Source organism: Carassius auratus, chromosome 43 (assembly GCF_003368295.1).
Source record: "Carassius auratus strain Wakin chromosome 43, ASM336829v1, whole genome shotgun sequence".
Lineage (NCBI taxonomy): Eukaryota > Metazoa > Chordata > Actinopteri > Cypriniformes > Cyprinidae > Carassius > Carassius auratus.
In genome coordinates, this window is record NC_039285.1 from 11,652,475 (window position 1) to 11,679,333 (window position 26,859).

A 26,859-nucleotide genomic window follows, 5' to 3' on the forward strand; every position below is an offset into this window, starting at 1 on the left:
ATTTTTGTGAAACTTTTTGCAATGTTTCTGCTTTTTTCATCAATTAAATAAAAAAAATGATGACTGAAAGTCACTCAAATTAGTTTTTTTTACAGTAACATACTCTTATTTAAGAAGTACTGGAGATAGACTCAAGTTGGTAATGCCAACACAGACCCGAAAACATCTACCCTAACTATTATAGACTGATCTTCCAGTATGTAAACGATCTTTCTCAACCTCCTGCTGTCATTTTCTTTGGAAGTTTATTTATTTAACTTTGCTTGAGCTTTCTTTTGGCCTCAAGACCATATTTTCAGAGGAGATGGTAACCATAACCCTTTGACATCCAGTCAGCACTGTGAATACACTGTGCCCAGACGCCCAATGATCACTGATCTTTCCTCCACATTTGGCTCATCTCTTATTCATATTAATACATTTCTTATAGATATATGACATTAGCTATAACATGCAGTCATAGGAACACAGATCTCTAGAGTTCATACATCATGCATAGTCCAGTTTCCAAAAGAATCCAGACATTGATATACAACTTTAGCTAACGGTTCTGGACTTTGAATATAGGCTGCTTGCCATATGTAATCTATAGCTCTGCTCCAAAACTGACCCCACTATGTCTTCTGCCTAGAGAGGAAACTACCTTCATCCTAACCGTCATTAACCTTAAAGATTTAGAAGTTTTCCAAAACACTAATATGCATAAAATACTGTACATACAACAGACATAAATAATACATTTCTATGGCCTTTTCTGTTAAGGATACCTGTAAAGCTGCCTTTAAAACAGCTAAAATGTGTGTGTGTGAGAGAGAGAGACTGAAATGACACACCTCAAATGCTATTTCAGGAATACTCTTCACAAGAATTTAAAGTGAGATGCAGTTTAACAGCTTATCACTCTAAAGTTTACTCAGATTTTAAATATTCATCTAAAATCTATTATACATTTTAGTCACATTAACATCTGCACCAACTGTCACACTGCGTGCTTGTTCCAAACTGGAGTTTATTTGATCTAAAAATGGCATGGTTCGTCACTCACAATCAACATCAACTTCAAGATGCCACAACATTGCACAGCCTCTGGTTGTAAAATCCACCGAAAATTCAATTCCTGAAGAAATTGGATAAACTCTCAATTAGGGATTGTGTTGGTTTGTGTTTTTAATATGTATTAACTCAACAGTCTTGAACTTTTGTACCTTCCATGTTAGCTAACGGCTTCGTGTTGTTGTATTGTGTACCACAGATATAGATATTCACATATGTGTAAAACTAGGGTTGCAGACGTACAGTCAGCTTGCTCTTGAGTATTCACAGGCCTGCTGTGATCATTCCAATATGGCAGAAGCCCTATGTATAGCGGCCCATAGAAACAGCCGCTAATAGGGCATCTATGACCTAACAGTCTGCTAATACTCTGAGTTGGTTGACATGCTTTGGCAAAGTTACTTATAGTAAGTAGAATGTCTAAAGTGGACTATTGAAATGAAGCTATAGTTTACATTTAACCAATATCATGACATGTTGTCAGTTTCACTGCTCCAAAATTATGTTCGTTCAGTTCAAAAGTAACAATGAGTTTATTTATATGTAATTAGTATGTGCTGGCATCTATACTACAGTCTCTTCACCTAGAGCTGAAACATTTTGATCATAGGTCCTTTTATCCCAAAGGAGAATTACTTTTCATAACTCATTGGGTAATATTGATCTATGCACCAATGGGATGAAAAATTCCTGTTCCTCATCACTGTACATTAAACCTCAAATACATTCTGATTGTCTGTGACTGTGTCCCGTTGCACAGCTGTTTTGTATTCAGTGAGGACAGATAAACTGGTTGACTCTGGAATCTTGCCACGTCACGCTTGGTCATGATCATGTCAGTAGGGTCTCTATGCTGACTGGGTGAGGCCAAACAATATGCCAAGATAACTCAAGGAGAAGATTCCAGACAGAACACTGTTCTCCCAAAGGACTTGTTCATGTTATCCCAGCTCATTTAAATGGCATAATTTACTAGCACACATACTTGTGTTTGTAATGTGTATTTGGTACACATAGTGGTTGTATTTGTTTTGGAGCCAGTTCAGTGTGTCTTCAGTCTGTTGGGTGGGATTGAACATGGATATGTTTTGGGAAAGGTGCTGTGTCTACTCAAGGGTGCTGAAGCACCATCATATCATTTTTAAGGGCTATCACGCTGTGTTCAGCCATATAGCAGCAATCTCAGGTTTAACCCATGTGTGCACTCTGTCTGATTTGTGAACAACATGAAAAACTATTTTAAAGTAAGGAGGAAAATTGGTTTTTAAAATCAAATTCCTAATTCCTTCCTGAACCTAATACCAATGTTTTAAAGTGTAACTCATCCAAAAGTTTTAGCCTACACCCAACAAACATGGACAGACCTTCAGCCTGGTTTGACTTGATTTTTTTCCAATTGGCACATGCATCTTACGTGGCAATCAAGGAATACATTTTTATTGGTTCATTCATTCCCTGGGTGTACAACAATTCACAATAAAGCCCTATATACATGCATCATTCATTCATTCATTCATTCATTCATTCAACAGAAAAAAGATACTCATACAGGTTTGTTGGTGAGTAAATGATGACAGAATTTCATTTTTGGGTGAACTATCTCTTTAATTGACTCAGTAACATCAATAATTCATTTACACCTTTAAGCGTTTGAGATGCAATGTAAGTAATGGAAATAAATGCTGCCATAATAATTCTAATTATTTATTTATGGAAACAAAAACATCAGATTGCATGTTATCAAACTCAAAAAAAAAAAAATCAGGAAAATATATATTCATTCCTTCATTAGTCCGTGATGGGTAGTAGATTAAGGTCCCGTCCACACGGAGACTTGTTTCTGTGAATACGCACAAATTTTTTATCGGATAGGCGTTTCGTCCACACGCATCGTGAATCCGCTATTTTTTGAAACCGGGTCCCAAAGTGGATAAATTTGAAAACGCTGTCTTTGCGTTTTCGTCTGGACGGCTAATCCGTATAGAGCTCGGGCGTAGACGTCATGGAATGGTGCATTGTGGGTAACGGCGGCCATTTTAGAGGCATCGCAAAGCAGGTTTGTAATAAGATAATAGCCAGTCTCCAGAAAAAGTTATAGAACGTGACAAAAAAAGTTGCCTATACCTATACGGACAAACTTAATAATGAAGCCAAACAACGCTACTTAAAAAAAAGAGGTTGTAGGCGGAATCGATCCCTATGAACACATGAAAGTTTACCAAGCCTCAGTTTCCCTGATAATTTCTCCTACCGGGTCTGTGGAGTGAGCGCTTACACCTCCGATCAATTTAAAAATGTCACTTTCACTTTTTAAAAAGTCACTGGAGGCTCACCTGCAGATCACAAATGGATCTGCAAATTAAACGTGGAGAAAACAATCTTTCTCACTAAGGAAATGTTAACATTAACCAAGCATCAGTGGTGACACATACACACACACTTATCAGATTCTGCGAGCTATGAAGCTTGTCTATGCGGGTTTGTTACACTTCAGGAGTAATTACTCACCTATCATACTTGCAAAAATCCACTGTTTTCCTCCGGTAGTTCTGTAATCCGGTATAATATTGACGAACATTCACCTCAGACACAACCCACCATTCACCAAAACAAGACGCTTAACTTCCTATTTTGAAGTTCGTTCCAGTTTTTTTATTTATTTTTTTAAACAAGTTGTTCAAATTTGTTAAATACAGTCAGCACAAAAATATCAAAAAGCAAATTAAGTTCAGGATTGGGTCAAAAGAAAATGTTTAAACAAAAAATACAGACACTAAACTGACTCCCTTACTGGCCAAAAACTAGAGAAAACGTAATGTGTTTGTGTCTGAGTTTGTGTGTGTGTATTGCCGCGTTTCCACCGAAATTACCCGGAACATTTGTACCAGGAACTTTTTTTCCCAGGAACTTTTTTCCCCCCAGACCTGTTGCTTTCTGCGTTTCCACCGCGGTGTAAAGTACCGGGTAGATTAGGCAAATAGACTGGTGACGTAGGTCTGCGCGCGTTTCTCGATACAAAGTACCGCTGATAAAAAAAATAAAAAAAAAGTACGCTGATTTTGGACGTGCATCCTCGGTAGTTGGTTCAGACTTTGTGCATTCGTCTCGGGAGTGTGATGTCCGCGACGACGCAAGTCCGGTAAATCTATAAACAGCAGCGTACTTGATAACTTCAGTCTGCTCGTCCTGGCTACTGCAATTTTCCTTACTGTATATTTACAATAAAACGAAATAGGATATCAAATACCACTGCCTCCTTTCGTTTTCATTTAAGCATAATAACAACTGCAGAAATGTACTTAGTTCAGGGAAATGTGTATATGCAGCCATTACAATGAAACGAAATGTTATATAAATTTGCCTTTTTTATTTTCATTTTAACATATAGATAAATTGAATACAGACCAAAGAAAACCTGTTAGATTTACCCCGCAGCTGAATTATATGTTATGTTTAACCACTAAAGACACATCAGAGCCAGCGGCACATATCAGAAGGTCTATCCCAGGAGAGGCTGCTCTCTGCGGATACATGAGGACTGAGCTCCCGCTGATTGAGTGGAGCTCACCGTCTACGAGATCGGCGAAACACATTTTTTAAATAGGCATGATCTTTATAAATAAACCATAGATTTGAGTTTTAAACAACTACTTCTCGCCTGAAATACTTTTAAAATTACATTTCATGACACAATAACAGTAATATTTGAAAATTATCCGAATAAATGGTGGTTGAACTCAACCAATGCAGCGTGAACTCAGATTGCTTTGGCTACTGCAATTTTCCCCTCAGTATATTTACAATAAAACGAAATATGATATAAAATACCACTGCCTCCTTTCATTTTCATTTAAACATAATAACAGCTGTAGAAATGTACTTAGTTCAGGGATATGTGTAACGTTATATACAGCCATTACAATGAAAGAAATATTATATAGACTTGCCTTTTTATTTTCATTTTAACATATAGATAAATTGAATACAGACCAAAGAAAACCTGTTAGATTTACCCCGCAGCTGAATTATATTTTATGTTTAACCACTAAAGACAAAGTTCCTGAACTTTAAAAAAGTACCACCTCGCCAGCAGGGACTTTCTGGGGGGCATTTTTTTACCCGGAACTTTTATTTAGTTCCTGGTTCCTGCGGTGGAAACACACCAAGTACCGGACCAAGTCCCTAGTTCCTGGGTAAAGTTCCTGCGGTGGAAACGCGGCTTATGTGAGAGAGAGAGAGAGAGAGAGAGAGAGACCATACACTACATGTCTCACCATAACTATGTATTATAATATTATTGAAGGTGATGGTTTCCCTCCGTACAGCGGTGACCCAAGCCATCTGACCCCTCTTGGTGATTTCAGACACCTTGTGTTTTTTTTCCAAGTAGGAAAATGTTGAAAACTAATATGATTCACGAGGCGTTTGCCCTGTCGATCATGAAACCGATTACAGCAGTTCACAATACAGCAATACTGAACCATTTCCCAAAAAATAATCAAAATTAATGACCAAATGACCAACGTTACCTAATGCCTACTATACAGTACATCTACTTCTGTACCGCGACTCCCACAATGCATTGCGACGTGACGCAACGATCCCGACCTCTATATTTTCAGAAACGATGACGTCATCAGCCCACGTCTCCCCCCTAGTCAGACACCTCTACGTCACGTAACAGCAACAAAAACATGAACAAACACTGAACGATTGTTTTTTTATTAACTAACATTAACACAGATTAATAAATGTATTATTCCATGTTCGATTGTGTACCACGCGCAAGGTTTATGAGCATAGTCCAAGTCTTCTTCTCTGTTTTAAGTGAATCTCTGTGTCAGAATTACAGCGCCACATACTGGTCTGGCATGTATACTACATCATTTTGCGGTTTCGTGTGGATGCTGATATTTCTTGAGACGAGGAAAAAAAAAGATCGGATTGGAGTAAGCTCCTTCTCCGTGTGGACGGGGCCTTAGTGAAACTCTTCATCTCTATCTCTAAAGAAACTATTTAAGCTTTGGATAAATGTCAACTAACATTAATCTGCAACAAATTTATATTATTTTAGTATTTAGTCAGTTTAAAACTCTTGAAATAAAAACAGATAAAAAAAAAAAGAATCACAACATGAATTACAATAACAAATCGTCCCCTTGGAATTATAAGGTTCTATCTGCATTCTGAGTAGTTTTTTTTTTTTTGCGATATTGAGCTTAAAAGTTTTTGCATTCCATTCGACTGTGTAGATAGAACCTTATTGTTTTTTAAATAAAAATCCCATAATATATACAACATAAAAACATAATGTAAATAAGTTGTCACAGAATAACAATATGGGAATAACTCCATTTTGACAAAAATGTCACATAGAACCTTATAATTCCAAGGGGACGAAATATTAAGATTATCCAGTGTATGTTCACAAATATTAATAAAATTCCTAAAGTCAACATGAATTGCTGTTTGCAATCCTACATATTTCATTGTGAAAAACTAAATTCAACAAGAAAAATTCTACCATCCCAGAATATATGAATATGAAATGTGTTTGCTAAAACAACACTTTAATAGATTTAGATATTCACATTATCCATTAGCTCACAATTGGTAATTGGATATCAAAATTCTTTGGAACGACATAATCAGATGAATCTTTCACGACAAGACCAAGAACACATCTTAAGAAAGTAAATAGGGTCAATTTAATATTTTATGTTGACACATATATACATATATATATATATATATATATATATATATATATATATATATATATGAGTATCTTTGAAAAATCGGCTCTTCCAGTTCTTTCACTGTACATTCCAGTATTTAAAAAAACAATAACAACAACAAAAAATAACAACAGCAGTATGTTCATCAGAGGACTAAACCCTCCAGCATTCAATACAAGGAAAATAGACATTCGTCCCTCAGGAGAAACAACACTAAAATAAGCCATGCTCATGTCACAGAGGTCATGTGCACATGTGCACACCTTCATTTAGTATGTAATTGGGCAGATTATTTATACAGCTGCCTGGAAGTGCATTTGAAATCAGATGAACTAAAAACACAAGAAAAAAAAAACCCTTTCAAAATAAATAGGAATTTGGCTCAGAGACCCCAACACATGGAACAAAAAATTGTAACAAACCATGGAAATATAAATGTGTTTTTTGGGTCTACACACATCTAGGGACCTTGAGGCACCTTGCTGAGCTGAAAGCCCTTATGGGCCCTTAAGGGTGTGAGAGCTAAATAAACACTACAAGATGCTGACATGCATCCTGACTGGATTACGCTGTCAACTCAAGCAAATAAACAGAGGAACTCAACACTGTGAAGCAAAACAAGAAACATCTGTGGAGATACTTCTGTTTGTTTTTTGGATGTTGAGAATTTCAACTAAAATTGGGCTTTTCACACTATTAACCTATTTTTGTCTTTTTTGTCACAAAAAACACTACTTTGTCAATATTTAATGACAGAATCAAATGCTACAATGTAAAGGCCGACTGTTTCATGTCAGACATCCCATCATAAACTGCTTCAGTTCTTTAAAAATCAATAAATATTCTCATTTTGAATAAAGTCATCCAAAAAAAAAGGCTCAAGTGAAGAATCAAAGTGGCCAGTTTATCAGAGAGAAAGCATTAAAGCATAGATACCTCAGAGAGACCTCTGTGTATAATATGATCGTTGCAAACAGGTCAGGGATGAGAGTCATTGGAATGGATCGAGGACGGTGGCGTGAGGACTAATGAGCAGTCTCAAGTCTCACAGAGGAACTATATGAAGAGATGCCAGAAAAAGAAGTGATGCCAGTGGAGCGAGAGAGAGGATCAGGCCTGGGACATTTCATGTTTTGTATGTGGTGCAATCGGCCATGATGTGGCTGCCACTTGTTTAATTTCTGAATTAATGTACGTTCAATGTGAGCACACTGTGTTCAGTACTAATTCTGTGGGTATGTTTGAGTCATTGTCTAATTTAATTCCTTTACTGGCACCAAAACAACACTGGCAAAAGTTATATTACTTTTCAGGGAATTCACCCCACTGCATTAAAAAAAAAAAAAAAGGTTAGTGTCCAGAAGCACGATAATCTTCAGAAGCCAAACCACAGTAACTACATCAACACTGAAGCAGAAAAAGATAGAGATATAATTTCACCCTCTGTTCTCTCTGAATCTAAACATTCTAGAGCCAAAACCATTTGTCATATGGCAGAACTTATTGTAAGAGACCCAATGTGTCTTTGCATGACAAAATAATTATTACTATAAATAGATAAAAGGCTTCAATCTGAGTCACTGTTACTGTACAACATAACTAGTATTCATCCATGGAGAAAAAGGGACAAACTTTGCCTTAAGACATGAAAGCCCACCCCAGCGCACGAAACGCAGCTCTCAAGCAGATACCAGTGGAACGAATTTCTTTCACCGCCATTGTTCTGCGGTTCTCTAGAACTTCGGAGAGGTCCTCTGTGTTATTCAAGGAGACATTGATCAACATTTCTGACACGCAAGTTCCTGCGGCCAAAGAACAGTGTGTACCAAGATCTGTTTTGCCATTCCATTTACACATCCGTATCCCCAGTGGTGAATGATTTCATCTGCTGATTATTAGAGGCACTTCTTGATGCTTTTGGTCCTTTTGTGAAATCAATCCAGCTCAATTATTTTATATGATGTAACAGTTCACGTGATTTGACGAAAGTGCTAAATGTAGTATGATATTATTGCTGTCAAGATTATATTGGCTCTTGCTGTATACTGAGAGCGCAGAGGAGCTGGCAGTAAAATTCAAGGGTTTCTCAAACATGGGTTAGTGGTTAACGTGGCATTAAGACATAACCATCTGGCTTTTGATCATCAGAACAAGCATCACAGATATGTGGTGGCCTCGCGGTTCTCACGTTCTTTGGCCTGCGCCACAGCCACATTGATGCACTGCAGCCACTCTTCGGCATGCTTCTCATCTTGAGCTTTCAGCACGTAGGTTTTGCTGTCGGTGAAGATCTCGAAGGCTCTGGGCAGCCTGCGGTCACGTCTTTTCTTTGCAACCACCTTAACACTTTGCACTTTGCTTAGTTCAATTGTGCTGTTGTCCAGTTCATCCTTCTGTGAGTAACAAGAGGGAAAATGCGCCATCAATCAAAGCGAACACTTTACACTCTAACATTCAGGAAGCTTTTCATGGACCCCAGCCATGTGCACTGAGCCAGTAGTTTAAATCAGACCCTACACCTCGTCTACAGCTTGGAAATAATCCACGTCTCACTGGCGGTCGCCACAGATCTGCTCTGAATTTTTACACACTTTAGTCCGAGGTTCACCTGACTCCATCAGACCTCGTGGAAAACAAGTACACTTTAGCCGAGTGCTTATTATAGAAATAATATACTTTAAAAGAATGTACTTAAGTGCAACAGAATTTAGTGTTGTTGGACCAATTGCATGTTTATTTAAAGAAAAACAATTGAAAACATTGTAAATGCAATGCATAAAATGTAAGAGTGCTTTTTTGACCCCCTGAAGTAGGACTTAAAGGGTTAAAAATGTCATTTTGTCAACGGTTAGGGTGCGTTCACATAATACACAGCTTGCGATGACTAGACAACTAGTCAACCACTAATCTCTGATGGGATGGGGTCAAGGTTATGGGGTTTTCAGTTGGAGGATCTAAGCATGCATGTCCTCTCTTAATGGTTCCAGTTCTCCTGCTCTATTGTTCTGCCTGTCTCTCAACTTGTTTTTAAAGTTTGCCAAAAATGAGGCTTATCGTTGTTTGTGTCCGCTGATGAGAATAAGCACCATTAAAATGAAGAAAAAATTACAGAATTGCAAGCAAATTAAAAGCATAATAAAAACAAGTTACTGTGACAAGAGGCCAAATTGTCCCCAAGATCATATTGAAAGAGCTTGTCATGCCTGATAAAATTAAGACTCTGTCAAGAGTTCGCAAAATAAAATGACTATGCATCTGTTTTCCAGCTTAAAATTGACAATAAATCAAGATTTAATATGCTTAGATTTTTACTAAAAAGCTTTTGCTGGCTTTCTGTCAGAATACTGTGAGACTGATTGATCTTCGCTTTTTAGTCACTGTTTGAATGTCATGGTTTTGGTTATAAATTCTCCTTTCCACAATCCTAAATGGCTTCAAGTTATATAAATGCATAGAAAACTGGGTCTTTGCTCTGTTTAAACACAACAGAGAGATTTTGACAAACCATTTTAGTTTTATTTAGTTCATGTAAATTCCTTCAGGGAATGTTTTGGTGAATCTCAAGATTAAGTGATGGGTTTTTCTAAAGAACTTATCATCTTCCAGAAAGCAAGACTCTAGTCTAGACTAATAACATTTCTGGTGAGCCATTAGCTCCTAAAATAAAACATCTAACAGCTAAATACTTTTTATTTTATTTTTGTTATTTTATTGCCAGATTACAGAATCGGTTATTATAGATCATGCTCACAATCTTTTGCAATGGGTCAAGATTCACAGGAAGATGCAAAAAAAGTTGTCCCGATATTGTTTTTGGAGGATTATCTCATGATTTAAGTAACATGTTACATTCATTTGGGTTATCTGCTGTTTATTCTATTAATGTTTCAGGAATTTGCACCCATTTGTGCGCCCATGGGCGTGCTGGTCTAAAAAATAGGTGTGTTCAAGTGCATTGTTAGTGCATTGCTATTTTAAGGAGCTGAAAATAGACTACACCATAGACCAACTCAAACCTGGTCTATGGTGCAAATATCTTTTTTATTATTTAAATGTTGGTAGAAAAGCGCCTCTGGGCGGGTCCACAGTGCGCATTGACTTTGATATATATATATATAATAACTGACTCATCGCGCGGAGCTATTTGAAAGCCTGCATCCAACACAGACGACGGAAAGATTGACTGGCCACTTAACAGGTCATTTCAGCAAAACATCACTCATTGAACTCCTTAGTTTAATCAGTGTGTTTAATAATTTTTAACGCTTGTGCTTTAACTTTGCACACGAGCAGATCGGTTTCTTCACTTGAGAAGCGTTCAGCTTTTCCGCCAACAAATTTCGCCATGTAAATAGTGATCCGCTATGGTACAAGCACATCTCGCTCTTAAAGGGAATGGGAGATGACACTCTAATTGGTTTATTAAACGTTAAGCCCATTACTCATTAAGAGAAAAGGGACAACCCATTCCAAAAATGTGCCCCGGCGCACGGACTGTTTTTCCGTCGTTAAAATATCAAAAGTGGATTTGGACACGTCCTGAGTGCACCTGCGCCGTGTGCTTTACACTTTGCAATTAGATGCAACTGCCCCCAATTAAAAATCTACACTAATAAATTGCTTGACGACTTTTGATTTGATTTTACTCCCTGTCATGACTTCCCAAACCCATATGACTTAAATTCCCCCATGGAACACAGACTAAAATGTATGTTTTTACACAGAGCTAGCATTTGACTTCTGAAGATCTGAAAAATACTTCAAAAGTCATAAGGAATAGGTTTTAAATAATTAAGATTTTTTGTTCACTATGTTCACCAAGATTGAGTTTATTTGATCGAAATACAGTAAAAACAGTAATAAACAGTTTTTTGCAGCTTAATATTTTTGTGAAAATTGTGATTTTTTTTGCCAGAATTCTTTGATAAATAGAAATTTCAATGAATGGAATAGATTTGAAATAGGAATCTTTTTTAACATTATAAATGTCTATATTGTAACCTTTAATCATTTTAAGGTGTCCATGCTGAATAAAAGTATTATTTATTTATCTATCTATCCACAAAAATATTAAACAGCAAATGGGGGTAAGTAAATTATTTCAAAATGATAATTTTGGTTTCTCTTGATGGTAAGGAATGAATTAATAATACATTCTGTGCATGAGACACTTACCGATTTTCCTCTTCGAAAGAGAAGCTGGTTGCCGGCGAGGGTGAAATAACGTGTTTTCCACCTTTTGATGAACTTCCAGCGCACTTGTTTCTCCTTCAGCTTCCCCTCAATGAGTGGCTGGCCATCCTGGTTAACAACTGAGCACAACGAGTCAAAATGAAATGTTCAGACAATGTGCTTTCATGATGTTTTCATCAGCCCTGCTTCATTGTATAGACTGAGCAGCATTAACACTCTTAAATCATTCTTCTTTTGTGCTCCATCAAAGAAAGTCTGACATGTCAAGTCAAACACAGATATGTTTAGAATGATACGAGGGTGAATACATGAAGAATTGAAATTTTGGTTGGACAAGCCCTATAACATTAGCCCCTTTCACACAGTAATGCCAGCAAATTATCATAAAATTACCCGAATAAATTTTCAAATTTGTTATTTCTGCATGACAGGAGTAAGGAGATGATCAAACAGAACGTTTTTGTGCTTAAAAACACAAGACGCCACATAGTAGTATCAAACTGCAGAGCCCCAGTGCTGATGAATGGAAAAGAGGGCAGGAAAGCACAACACAACCATCAAAGACATCCAAATAACACATTTTCATGGAAAAACTGTAAAAAAAAAAAAGTAAACAGTAAACAGCCTGTAATAATAAGATCATTATGATTGACCCAAAGCAGACTTCTTCTGTCAGCGGCCAGACCTTATATGGAGTCATTCCAGTAATCGTATTTATTTGTTCACAGATAGCATCTGGTTATTTACTGGTAATTTTACAATGGTATTTCTGAAAAGGTCCTTTTCACACACTTTCTCTAAAGGGTCATTTACCGGAAAAGATAGCGGGCTATATTCTGCCCAAAGGAAGCAGAAATAGTGAATACTCTTCGCTCACACAGCCATTATCTTCTGGACCTACTCCATGTTTACACACATAAGCTAACATTTCACAGACAAGGCTTAAGCCTAGTCCCGGACTTAAATGCATGTCTGGGCTGTTTTAACTGGAAAAAAAAAAAAAAAACTTGATTTATTTCAAGATGCACACCAGTCATTTTCTTTCCTAATGCATCTTTATTAAAGCTACTTAGAGGAACTACGGCTTAATCCTAACTTAATCTAAGTCCTGTCCGTGACACCAGGCCACAGAGAGTTATGGGTAAAGTTTTCTCATTACACGCACAAAAGAGCATTGCTCAGTACTTACAAGCACACTGAAATTTCTGGTGTAGTCTCAGGCACGGTGAATATTTTGTCTCCTGCCTGTGTTTGCTGGGTCTGTCTGAACTACACAATACATTTAACAGATCTCTCTCATGGGTCTATTTCAGTTAAACAGGAAGCTGTGTTATAGCCCTTTCAAGATGGTACAAAGCAACCCATTGTCTGAGTTTTCCCTTATTTCAGCAAGGAAAACAGATGCGAATCAGCAGCGCTTCGATAAATTATAAGGTGATTATCAAAGATCAGGCTAATTCTAGGATATAAAAAGCACATTCTGTGAATAGGTTACAAAACAGGGCCTGAAACTCTAAATAATTATATTTTTCTTTTTCAACAAACTGTCACTAAAAGTATGCACCTATCCCCCAGAAAATGTTGTTCTGTTATATATATATATATATATATATATATATATATATATATATATATATATATATATATATATATATATATATATATATATATATATATAAAAAAAAACTAATTCAACAGATTATGTCAAAACAATAATGTATTGGGTGTCAGATACACTTGGTACAGTGGTTCGGCGAAATCATAATTTTTCAATTTCACATTGGCAGAACAATTGACAAACTTTCCAGGAGATAATGGTTGTTCTGGTTATTTCAATACAAAACTTTCTGCAGATGTCTGCATTACAGTGCTGGTAATGAGTGATAATTGCATTTGTGTGTTTATATCCCATGAGCAACATAATAATATTGATTATGAATTCCAAATAAATTCTTTCCTTGCTCTCTCTGCCTTTCTCTGGCATGCATGAATCAAAGCACTTATATGTGCTTTGTGTGTGTGTGTGAGAACATGAGCAAAGCAAACATAAAATGTATGTTTTGTGAATCCCAGAACATTAAAAACATCTGTGCTGCATTCTGCATTACATTCATTTGGCTAAAATGATTTCTGTTCTCAGTTTATTGTACTGTGTATATGATACTGTATATGAAAAATGAGTTTGTCTGTTTGTGGTCATGAAAGGGAAACATACACAATGATAAGAGCAGGGGCCAAATCTGATACTCGGCAAGTCCAAAGTGAGAGAGATCCTCAATTGTTTGAGGAATTCTGGTCTTCCTGAAATTATACAATGTCCCAAATTATTGTAGCTGTTTGTGACACACTCAAAAGTGCTCTCCGATCACAAGTGAAGTACAAACCTGCAGTAAACAGTATGTAACACTAATTTGGTTGCAACCCATTTGGAAATCTGGATTTTGGCAGTTCCAATTCACATGTAGCACAGAAAGCAACAGCAGCCAATGGGAAAAGAATTTGGAACGCTATGTTACCAATACATCAATATATCTTTTGAGTAGGGGTGTAACGATACGCGTATTCGTATTGAACCGTTCGGTACGACGCTTTCGGTTCGGTACGCGGTACGCATTATGTATACCGAACGGTTCGTTGGAGTAATTAATTATATTTGAAAAAAAAAAAAAAAAAGAGAGAGATAGAAATATAATGATATGCGTTCAACAAGGTAGCCCAATAACCCAAACAACGTAACAGGCAACGCCCCTGACACTCCTGAAGAAGGAAAAAACACCATCTTATATGTTTATGTTAGGCTACTCAGCAGGCGCTCGCTCACTCAGTACGCGCTGAAGGCTCGTTGCAAAATAGCCAATGCGTTTAACAGACTAGAAATGAGAAGATCCCCCAATAACCAACAGGTCTGGTGTTTGGGTGCACTTTGGATTCCCTTTAAGCTATAATGGTGATGGCAAGAGAGTGGTGGATAAAAAAACAACGGTATGTCGTTCTCCTCCTTTCCAAAGCGCTCGGGCAGAAGCGCTCATGAGGCGTCTGTCTTTGCTAAGCAACAATGACGTGCTCTCTCCATGAGACGCGGAAATTTCAGCGAAGGATAAATGGATTTGCAGCTCTAAAAATCGCTTGCAGTAGCTCTGCTACTAAATTTATTTCAAAATTGCAATCCATATACAACTACGATCAGCTGTTCCTTCATCTTGGCTGAGCTCTCAAAGTTGTTACGGGAAAGGATGAAGCTGATTGGTTAGTTCTTGTCACATGACCCGCGGTGCGCTTGCGGCATTCTGAAAAGTTGAGATGTTTTTACATTTTGCTGTATCTAAAACGTATCAAACCGAACCGAACCGAACCGTGACATCAGTGTATCGTATCGAACCGAACCGTGAATTTTGTGAACCGTTACACCCCTAGGGTAAGTATTGTTTATTCCAATTATCCTACAATTGTAAATTCATGCAACGAGGGTATTGCTAGTAACTGTGGGGGAAGGAAAGCCAGTGTTTATTTTTTGACTGGTTGATGTATGTTATAGATTTTTCTCTGGGCTTTGGCCAGCGCTCTGCTTTACTGTTGATTTAGAGTAACTAAAGAAAGAAACTCTGATAGTCAGACAGGATTCCAGCAACCCCTGCTGAGAACGTGGATCCACTTCTGTAGACTTTACTGGACAGGGTTTCACATATCTTAGCAAAGCTGGAGTCCGTCCAACTCCGTGTGGAAAACAACACAGGATAAAGGTTCGAGAGTTTATATGGGCCTTTGAAAAGGTTAAATATAGACTATAGTGATATATTATGTAGTGAACGGGTCACTATATGTGCATGAGGTTTAAATAATTTGGGTTTACATTTTACAAAATAACACATATGTAAATTTGCTAAATTAGCATTAACATTAGCAATAGCTGTAGACATAATATTAAACAAAGGTGAAGTTGGGGAGGCGGAGGGTGTAAACTGAGCAGCTATGAACTATATATACTCATTGGCAGGAAGAGATAAACATAATTCTTACAAACAATCAATCCAAACTCCATTAAAAGGTGGATTCAGAATAGTTTTCAGGAAGGTTTGTACATAATTCCATTTAAGCATGAAATTTCATAGACTACTAAAATTATATCTTCCAGAGATTCCAAACAACAGTTTGGATGCAATAAAAGACAAATAAACTCTTTTTAGTTCAGTGTTCTAAAGACAATGCTTAAAAATAAATTTGACACAGTTTTTTAAGTAAAATAAAACATTTCTGCAGCAAGGTCAGCAGCATCACATTGGTAGTTTTGAAGCTGTATCACTGTGTTCTGCCCTCCTGTTTGAATTTCTCATTAACTCTGGAGTGCTCTCGAAGCACATAATGTGCTTCACAAGCTGACGACACACCAGACTTCTGTTAGACCATAACACTGCCAAAGAATGTGCTGCCTTTCCAAGCTTTGCTTATCCTTCCCCAAGTCCTTATTATTGTAAACATTCACCTTGCTCTATTAAAAATCAATATGGCTCCCTGCTATTGGAAACTGTCCCACATTCCAAATAAGGAGAAAGGAGCTAGAATGTGTGCTACAACCCTCGTTTAATGAGCGACACTTGCTATTGAGGTTTCAATTAGTCTTTTATTCGCACCTTGGCTGCTGGATAGTGGTGTGTAAAAACATTTCCTGTCTCATTAAAGTGTCTCTTTGTGGCCTAAACATTTGCTCTCAGAAGTAAAGTGGCGTCATCAAAATTTCAAGTAGTGTAGCAATCCAATACTCCACCAAACAGCAGTGAACAATTTTAACATCCAACTCCGGGGGTGTAAAATATTCAAAGTAGAAAAACACGAAAAGTAACAACCAAAAAGCAAAGTAAAGACCCAAAGCCTAGAAATACTGTCTATTGAGCATAAAATAAGATATTAGAAATACTGATAAATTAGCAGTTTTGTGGGATGAGAAGTTGTAACATTACCATTACATTACATTAGCATTACATAACAATACATAACAAAATTGGCTACTGATTAATGAAGATGTAAGCTAGTCATTTAACCCCAGTTAAGGGATCATCTTAGACACACATTTTAAAAATAAAAATGTTCAATGAACTAAATTAAACTGATCTAAACTGATTAAAAAGTAATAGCTCTCTGTTGTTTGTGTAAGGTCTCGAAATCTCAAAAATGATTAATTAGCCAAATGATAAATTTTAACCAATGTGGTTCAAACATTGGAGGGGTGAACATGTTGCTGTGGTTTCGGGAAATTAACTAGTTAGTTAATTTCTCCAGTGTTGCACACTATGGTGGTTCAGCAGCAAGTTACATCATTGTACTGTACAGGAAACGCATCCATGTTTGATTTCCATACTGGCTATGAGGAACTAAAATGATCCAAACAGATTAAGTACATTTCCATTAAAGAAATGTAAATTGATTCAATTAAATAAAATATCATTGTGAAAAACAAGGAATTGTGTTGTATTGTGTTGATTTTAATTAACTAATTAGCATTTTGCTAGTAGCCATGCGGATCTTTACTAGTGAAACTAGTCAAACTGCATTGACCTTCTGATGAAACCTATGAAGCAATTAAGCTATCGGCTTACAAGAACACATTGTTTTAGACCTCACTACGCAAACTGCACCTATGGCAATGCTGAGAACTGAGACTTTAAATGCCTATAAATGATCTCAGATGAAACAGACATGCTCCATGTGTACCAATTTACAATACGTTTTATTGTTTTTGGTAAACATTCAGGCCAGAGACAAAAACCTTCTTCATGCTATCTAATTGGTTCTTGTGGAAAGATCCTACTAAAAAGCACATCTGTATGTCTGGAGCAGATTCAAAACAAAGCAACCGTAATTCTAGATGCACTTGAATGGGATCAGAAGCCTCTTTGTCTAAATGATGAACATCCTAATGCTGCACTGATGTAAACGATCTCAGCTACAGAAACGAGACAAACCACCTTCTCCTCTACTTTTTTTTTTCATTCTTCTCATGGAAAGCAGATTTCAGCAATCATAACAGAGGACTGAAACTGTATGGGACATCTGGAGTCCTGATGTGCTTTTGTAAAATCGTGTAGATGCTAATCATTTAAGTCAGGGAAGGATCAGCTGTAACTCTTTAAAAATCATGACTGTTATTCACTGATAATCTTGCCCTCCAGTGAGCTGTTAACAGCTGCGACCGGATCCAGTCAAGCAAGTTCATTCAGAATCATTCAGACAACTTTTGTGAAACGCATCAACTGATTCATTGAAAAGACTCACCATTACTTCTCTCACACATCAGGGACAAAGTTTGGTTATTTACAACTGTATTACAATTAATTTTCAGATTTTTACCTGCAACAGTAATCATTTTGGTATATTGTCACAGGTTTGAAAGGGAGTCATTTATTATGTGCATATGTTTAAACAAGGTCTTATTTACCTGTTGCTTTCTCAGGGTTACTGCACATGAAACAGAGCCAGCCACCCTCCTCTTCACTGTAGCTGAACAGGTCAAAGAAACGGACCTCCTCCAGATGCATCTGCAAACTGTCCACATCCTGAGAATGAATACAGAGAAGGAGTGAGGAAATCTAGCAGATGAAGCTATTCCACAGCAATGAAGATAGAAAGAGTCGTTAGCTACATGCTCACACAACCGATCTGCTCCAAAACCCAAACCGTGTAATACCTCATTTTGGCTGTATTCTAAGACACCAACACGTAACCTTTATAAAGTATGTCAGAATGCAAAAAGAATCATCGAAAATCAAATTCATGCACAAATTTATGTAAAATGATAGTTCCGGTCCTTGATTCTGATTGGTTGAGCCGCGTTCAAAGTTGTTGTAAATTCCACTACAAACATACACCTTAGTTTACTTCTGTGTAGTTATTTCCGAGGAACTACATTGTTTGGTGGGAGAATACTGTTTTTATTTTAGAGGTGGGCATAGATTAATTTTTTTAATCTAGATTAATCTCACTGTGATCTTGAAATTAATCTAGATTCATCTAGATTCATCTAGATTAAAATGGCTCATTCGAATTCTGAAGGTTGTACCAGTGGGCCCTGTTTGAAATTGTTTAATTTGTATGTTAACTAAATAATTAAATGTAAAAAAGCACTGGGTAGTCTTCAGTGTAAAAATGAAATATACAATGAAACCTACATTTATTCAGACACCTTCAACATTTCTCACATTATTAAAGTTTTGCTATATATCAAAACTATATCTGGTGTCTGTATAATTGTTGGTTTGACTGTTAAAACTACAAAGTAGTCAAGAGCAGTGAGTGATTTTCATTTTCATTTTCTTGGATTAACATTACAGCAGCCAGTTGCTAAATTAGGTGCCGTCCCTTTAAGAGTCGATGAACGCATCCAATATAATCCACATCCCATTTTTTTCCTCAACTGTTTACTTTCACGAAAGAAATAACTGACAGTTTTTTCGAGCATAATTTCCAAGGTGGATATTTTTACATATTTCGTATGTATTTGTCGGCACTAGAGCAAAAATAAGTAAATTCGATGTTCAAGTGTTTTGATTAAAGCACTTGAAAACGTTTATTTTCAGCGTCTCGAGACACCTTTCTCTGCGTGAGCCCTGAACACCAGAACACCGCGAGTACTGAATTGGGCTCTTTCTCATCAAAACTGCGATTTGCATTTGTTCGTTTAGGAGCAGGAGGGACTTCGAGGAGGGACTTCGAGGAGAACTTCGCAGAAGAGAGCTCGGTTCAGTGTCGCTGTCCGTGATTCGCGGCTCTCTCTCTAGTGCGCAGACTTTTTTTTTTTTTTTTTTAAACATACAATACAATATCTCGTAGAGGTAACAGCATAGTATAACATCAAATACAATTACAGTCTATATCAAACCTTAAGGGGATCCACAATACATTTAAGGCAAAAGATAATCAATAAATAAAATTACAATACAAGAAACACTGACATGTCTGATGAAATTTTCAGGGCACAACCATTTTTAAGTAGTCTCAATGAGGAGTAGAATATTTTAAATTTGTTCATGAAATGTTCAAAACAGGGGCGAGAGTCTTTCCACTTACAACAATGAATATGATATTTAGCAAGTAAGAAAACAATATTCACAATGTCTGATATTGAATTATCTAAACCATCAACATAAAACAGGATATGGTTGATGTTAAATACAGGGATGTTTGACATTTTTAAATTCAGCCAGTTTCTAACATCACTCCAGAACCGGCATGAAATGGAGCAAGTGAAAAATAAGTGTTCTAGAGATTCATCAGTAAAATCACAAAAGGCACAACCCGCCTTATCAAATTTAAATCGCTTATGAAGAAAATTGGAAACTGGATAAATCTTATGACAAATTTTGAAATGTGTCTCTTTAACTTTAGGGGGAATTGGCCATTTCACATATTTAGAGAAGGCTTTATCCCTCATATAAAAAGAGTTAACAAGCACATTGTTTTTATTATAATCATAGAACAATCTAGATTTAAAAGCATCTGTAACAATTCTATTATTGAATTTTTTATCTACTAAATTATGATGACCAATTACTAGATTTGGCAATACTGGAGTGACATCAGAGTAGGTCAAAGTATTCTGGATTAGTTGGATCAAGGCTATAGGAATAGCTTTACAAATTCTTTGAAACTCTCTGAGAGTACAGTTTATATTAAAACGTTCAACAAAACTGGTGTAATCCAACAGAATACCTTTACAATCCATCAAGTCAGTTACAAAAAGAATTCCCTTGTCGAACCAATCAGCTTTAAATAATGATTTTCTATTTATAAGAATTGTTCTATTGTTCCACAGAACTGAACTGTGTGGAGTAAAGTTATGTGTGAAAATCATTTTCCAAAAGTGTAGTATTTGACTATGAAATTTAGACAGTGCAAGTGGAATCTTATTAATATGAAAGTCACATCTCAGTAGAAAATCAATACCACCAAGCTTTCCAAAAATAGCCCTAGGTATGTGAAACCACATAGAGTTGGAATAAGCAAAAAAAGTTTTTAACCACTTGATTCTAAATGAGCCTATCAAGGCTTCAAAATCTAAGGCTTTTAATCCACCATTTATATACTCTTTAACTAACTGGGACCTTTTTAAATAATGTGTCTTATTTCTCCACAGAAATTGAAAAATTATTGAGTTGGCCTTCCTAATATTTCTGTCAGAAATAAACAAGGAGTGACAAGGATATATTAACTTAGACACACCATCAGCTTTAGATAAGATAACTCTCCCAAATACTGTGAGGTCTCTAGTCAGCCAGTGACTTAGAGATTTTTTCATCTCAGCGATATGTTTCTCAATGTTAATCTCCTCTATCCTATGAACACTCTTAGATATTGTTAAACCCAAATATTTCACCTCGGTCTGGACATTAATTGAGGCAATAGAGCTCTCAGGACAAGAGTGTATAGGCAACAGTACACATTTATTAATATTGAGAGACAAACCTGAGGCAACAGAAAAAGTATTAATTAGTTTTAATGCAATATCAACCATGCTTTTATCTTTTAGAAAAATTGCAGTATCGTCTGCAAATTGACTAATCTTAAATTCCTTATCAAAAATCTTAATGCCTTGTAAATTTAAATCATTAACAATAGCCAAAGTGAGCATCTGGGTAGTTAAAATAAATAATTTTGGAGATATGGGACATCCTTGGCGAATTCCTCTAGACATCTTGAAGCTAGGAGTGATTTCAGATCCCAGAGATACCGAACTACTTATATCAGAATAAAACATTTTAATCATATTACAAAATTTATCTCCAAAACCTAAACTTTTTAAGACTTCTATAATGAAGCAATGCTCAAGCGAATCGAACGCTTTATAAAAATCAAGGAATAATATTAAACTCTCCTTTTCTAATAGATGACTGTAATCCAACATATCAAGAATCAATCTTGAATGAAAATGTATATTCCTTCCTTTTATAAAGGCAGATTGACATTCACTAATGACATTTGTCAAGCCACTGTTCAGGCGATTAGCATAAACATGAGCTAGTAATTTGTAATCCGTACACAAAAGAGTTATCGGCCTCCAATTTTCAATAAAACTTGGATCTTTATCAGCCCTTGGGATCAATGTAATGAGACCACGCTTCATTGTGGGAGAAAGATTGTGCCTTAAAATACATTCGCCAAGGGCTTCAAATAAAAGCTGCCGGATGTCTTTCCAAAAGAAGACATAAAAATCAACAGTTAAGCCATCTAAGCCCGGTGATTTACCCTTGGCCATTTGATTGATGGCTTTATCCAACTCTTCAATTATTAGATCATCCTCCATAATACTTTTAAAGTCATCCTTAATTAAATCAATCCATCCTTGAATAGACTGAAAAAAGGAATTGCAACTAGCCTCAGAGTATCTTGAACAGTATAAGTTGCTATAAAAATCTCTAACTTCCTTATTAATTAGCTCTAAATCTTCTGTAACAACACCATTGATACTTAATTTTGAAATTTTCTTTTTCGCTTGCCTTTGTCTCTCAAGATTAAAAAAGTAGGAAGAATTTTTCTCACCCTCCTCGATCCATCGAGCTCTAGAGCGAATAAATGCAACCCGAGCTTTATCCAAGTATAAATTATCTAATTGATTTTTAAGATTTTCCAAAAGGGCTTTTTCCTCACTAGACAACACAGCTTTAGAGCATAGAGTGTTAATATTAGTAACAATTTCCATTTGTTTCACCCGCAATTGATTAGAAGAAAATTTTCCTATTTTAATAGCTGCTTCTTTAACTTTAAATTTAAACCATTCCCATTTATTTAATGGTGAAGAATCTAAAGATGTCACCTCAACAATGAGATTTTTAACTTCATCACAGAAGTTATTGTTAAACAAAAGCTTACTATTAAATTTCCAAATTATGTTTTGAGGTCGCTTATTATTATTTATGGTAAGGATCAAAGTCACTGAACAGTGATCAGTTAGAGGAGCTGAAGAGATTTCACATTTAGATATATTATCCATCCAGTTAAATGGAATCAGCCAGTAGTCTAGCCTGGAGCACTGTCCATTGTTAGCTCCGTTGAACCACGTATATTGTCTAACACCTGAATTCTTTAACCTCCAACAGTCAACCAAATTAGTATTAGAAGCTAAGTTATTGAAAATGTCATCAAGAGTGTGAAGGTGCCCTCTAGAGGGAAGACGGTCAACGGAGTTGTCAGGGACCAAATTAAAATCACCCCCTATAATAACTTCATCCGTTGAATACGTCACCTTCCATTGGTTAATCTTAATACAAAGGTCAGCATAGAACAGTTTGTTTAAGGCTTTGCTATTGTAACCATATACACATACCAAGATGAGTTTAACACCGTCAATCTCCACAGTCACCATTAACCAATGGCCATTTGAATCACTTTTGTGGTCAATAATTGAGCCTTGAAACCTATAAAACAAAATCATAACCCCCGCTGAATGAGACGACCCATGACTGAAGTAAGCAGAGTCCCCCCACTGAAGTTTCCAAAAACGTGTGTCCTCAAAGTCAGAATGTGTTTCTTGCAAAAAAAAAACAATTCACCTTCTGTTCCTTACAGTAAAGAAAAGTTGCCTTACGTTTAACGTTATTTTTTAGTCCCCTTACATTTAACGATAACAAGGATAACATAAACTAAAGAATCTGTATAAACAAATATATATCAGTAGAGTTAACATAAGAGATGAGCAGGAACGAGTAGCCTGACTAGCCACAAACACTTCGTAATAAATTGCAATAGCCCTGTAAAAAAACAAAAAACTCACAACATACCTTAAGTACAAAAACAAAAGTACGAAAAGAAAAGTCAGTCTGGATCCACTCTCTTGTTATCAATCAGCGCATAGCCCTCCTTCAGGTACGCACGTTTCCCTCTCCTTCGGGCCTCCTGAACCAACGGCCACAATTTGGCACGAGCGAGTCTGTCCTCCTTGGAAAAATCTTCCTTGAAGCTGATGTGAAGATCTCTGCAGACTCCGGCATCCTTAGATTTTTTCCAGACTTCATCCCGAATCGTGCGCATACCAAACTGAATGATGACAACTCTGGGAACGTTATTTGAGGTGGCGGCACTCTCTCTCTTACCCAGCCGGTGCACGGTATCCACGGTGTCACGCAGTCTCTCCACCGACACAGGGATAATCCGGGTCAGAATCCCGATGACCTTCTCCCGGACATTCTCGTCATCTTTTTCTGGCAAGCCGGTCAACCTCAAATTCCACCTTCTCTTGTAGCGAGCATGCTCATCATCACACACGCTCTTCAGAATTGCATTCTCTTTTTTAAGATGAACTACTTGGGATTGAAGCTCTGATATGTCTTTTTTGTTCTTGTCAATGGCTGAAGAATTTGCCTTAATCTGCTTTTCAAAGTGTATAAAACGCTGAGTTTGGTCATCCATTTTTTGAGTTAGCTCCTGAACCGCCCGGAGAACTGCATTTACCGTATCTTCTTTTGCGTGGTCGTCTTGTACCTTGCTTCTTTTAGTTTTTTTGTTTTTTATCGGCGTGTGGTCCCAGTTAACCTTATCTTCTTTAGACAAGCCCTTGTCTTCAATGGTCTTATACTGGTCCACTTCAATCTCGTCAATCATTTCATCATCGCAGGCTTCTCGGAGAGCAATCAAGTTATAGTCGTGGTCAGACGTCATTGTTAGGAATTAAAATAGGGCAATTACAATCAAACTGAATTAATAACTTGGCTAAATTTAAGTTTTCATTCAGCACCTGCTGCGAACACCACCACTCACTCCGCCATCTTAGGACCTCCAGACAGAAGTCGACACATCACTAGTGCGCACCTAACACGGCACGCGCTTCACTGTTCAGCTTTTCCGCGTCTTGTGTTTGGATGCTTTAATGTTTAAATCGACAAGCGGTAAGGCTTAAAAACATGTGAAAAAGAAAAGCTTTTGTGACGATGCGCAGCAGTGGCCCGTCAACTGTCCTGAGCATCTTTTTAGGCTGGCCTCAGCCAGTCGATTATATAAAATATCAAGGTGAAAGTCATCATAGCTTGCTTAGTACAGACCCAGATCTCAACCCAACTTTGAGAATAGATTCACGGCGATAATTTTTTTTATCGTCCGATAAGAGTCTCGCATTAACGCAGCAGGTTAACGCTGATAACAGCCCACCACTATTTTATTTATATCATTACAATTGATTTGCTCTGTTTTATTCTGTGGATCCTTACTATGTATATGGAATAACCATTTTATAAGAGAAATAAGACCCCTAAAACCGTGGTTTACATTGATTTTATAACAGCTAAGGGGGTTTTAGGCATGACAGAACACTCCTTAGCTCAGGTGTGTCAAACTCAGTTTATGTTGGGGGACGGATTGGAGAAAATGTCCCTTTTGGCGGGCTGAATTATCTTTTGTTAAACCCTAGTTTGCTCACATTTACATTAATATTTACCATAAAAACTACAATATAATTTACAAAAAACCTAGGAAAATTGTATTCAAAGATGATGCTAGGTTATTTTAGGAATGTGCAATAAAATGTCTTTGTCTTTGTTTTTGTTTTGTTTAGTTGATAATGATAATTGCCATATTTTGCAGAGTGTGTTTTTGAGATTGCAACTTGGTTGGTTTAAGCCTGTCATGGTTAAATAAATATGACACTAAAGCCGCCAGTAGGTAATCCATTGACTCATTCATTCAAAACTGCTGTTTCATTTAGAAATGAAGCTAGGTATTGTCTTTATGAATGGGCCACTGAATCATTATCTTTGTTATTGGGCGTTTCATAAAACACGTCAGCAGCGTCATACGTCATCAGCGCCATGAACGTGCTACCAAAATGTATTTTCGATGCTTCAACAAATTCTAACTGACCCTCTGATGTCACATGAACTACTTTGATGTTTTTATTACCTTTCTGGACATGGACAGTATACCACATACATTTTAAATGAAGGGACAGAAAGCTCTCGGACTAAATCTAAAATATCTTAAACTGTGTTCCGAAGATGAACGGAGGTCTTACGGGTTTGGAACGACATGAGGGTGAGGTATTAATGACATAATTTTAATATTTGGGTGAACTAACCCTTTAAATTAAATTTATAGATTTAGCAGACGCTTATATCTGAAGCGACTTACAGTGTATTCAGGCTATGAATTTTTACCTATCATGTGTTCCCGGTGAATCAAACCCCCAACCTTGCGCTTGATAGCGCAATGCAATGCTCTACCAATTGAGCTACAGGAACACTTTAACTATCATGACATAAATATTAAAAACATAATTTCTTACAGGGCATTTTTGCCCCCATTTCTTGAATTATATTGTATTCATCCAGCGCAAAATCTTAGCTGTCATCGCAGAGTCATTATTTATTACACACATTTACCACAGCCACGAGTTGGGCAGCGGTTCTCAATTCCAGTCCTCGTGCTCCCCTGCTCTACATATTTTACATGTTTCTCTTATGGCTTCAGATGTTTGTTCTATTCAAACGTAAGTGCCTTGCGAAGTGGATATCACTGGGTATTCCGCCATGATTCCAGTTCGAAGCGAACGTATGTTTCATTCAAAGTGGCTAATATTTATGACAGAAGTGCTACTTTGTGAATGTTAACAGTAACAGCAAGGCAGCTTATTAGATTTTGGAACATGGCCAACATGTACACTACATTGATTTAAATATGAAGATTTACATTGTGGAGAGATTCTTGTATTCAACCACAAGCTAGATTTGAGAGAGTTGTGATAAACTGTGGTTAGCCACTCAAGGATAGAGTTTTCAAGATTAATGAAGTCTCATAAGTCTTGAAGCATCTGGACCAATCAGACACACCACTTTTCATTTGATTTAACAAATCAATTATACATTAGAATAACAAATAATCAGAGACCCCTTACCCAATAAAC

General features: G+C 36.8%; 1 protein-coding gene across 1 annotated transcript in view; it reads right to left on the reverse strand.

Moving 5' to 3' along the window:
• Positions 1 to 6,852: 6,852 nt before the first annotated feature.
• The window catches only part of LOC113061707 (ventricular zone-expressed PH domain-containing protein-like), a 105,400-nt gene continuing 85,393 nt past the window's right edge, over positions 6,853 to 26,859 (reverse strand). Inside the window, exons 12-14 of the mRNA XM_026231065.1 lie at positions 18,415 to 18,532; positions 11,967 to 12,103; positions 6,853 to 9,184 (exon numbers count right to left, since the gene is read on the reverse strand). Of these exons, the coding sequence (XP_026086850.1) occupies positions 8,948 to 9,184; positions 11,967 to 12,103; positions 18,415 to 18,532 (492 nt within the window). The 3' untranslated portion in view covers positions 6,853 to 8,947. The remainder of the gene's footprint in view (positions 9,185 to 11,966; positions 12,104 to 18,414; positions 18,533 to 26,859) is intronic.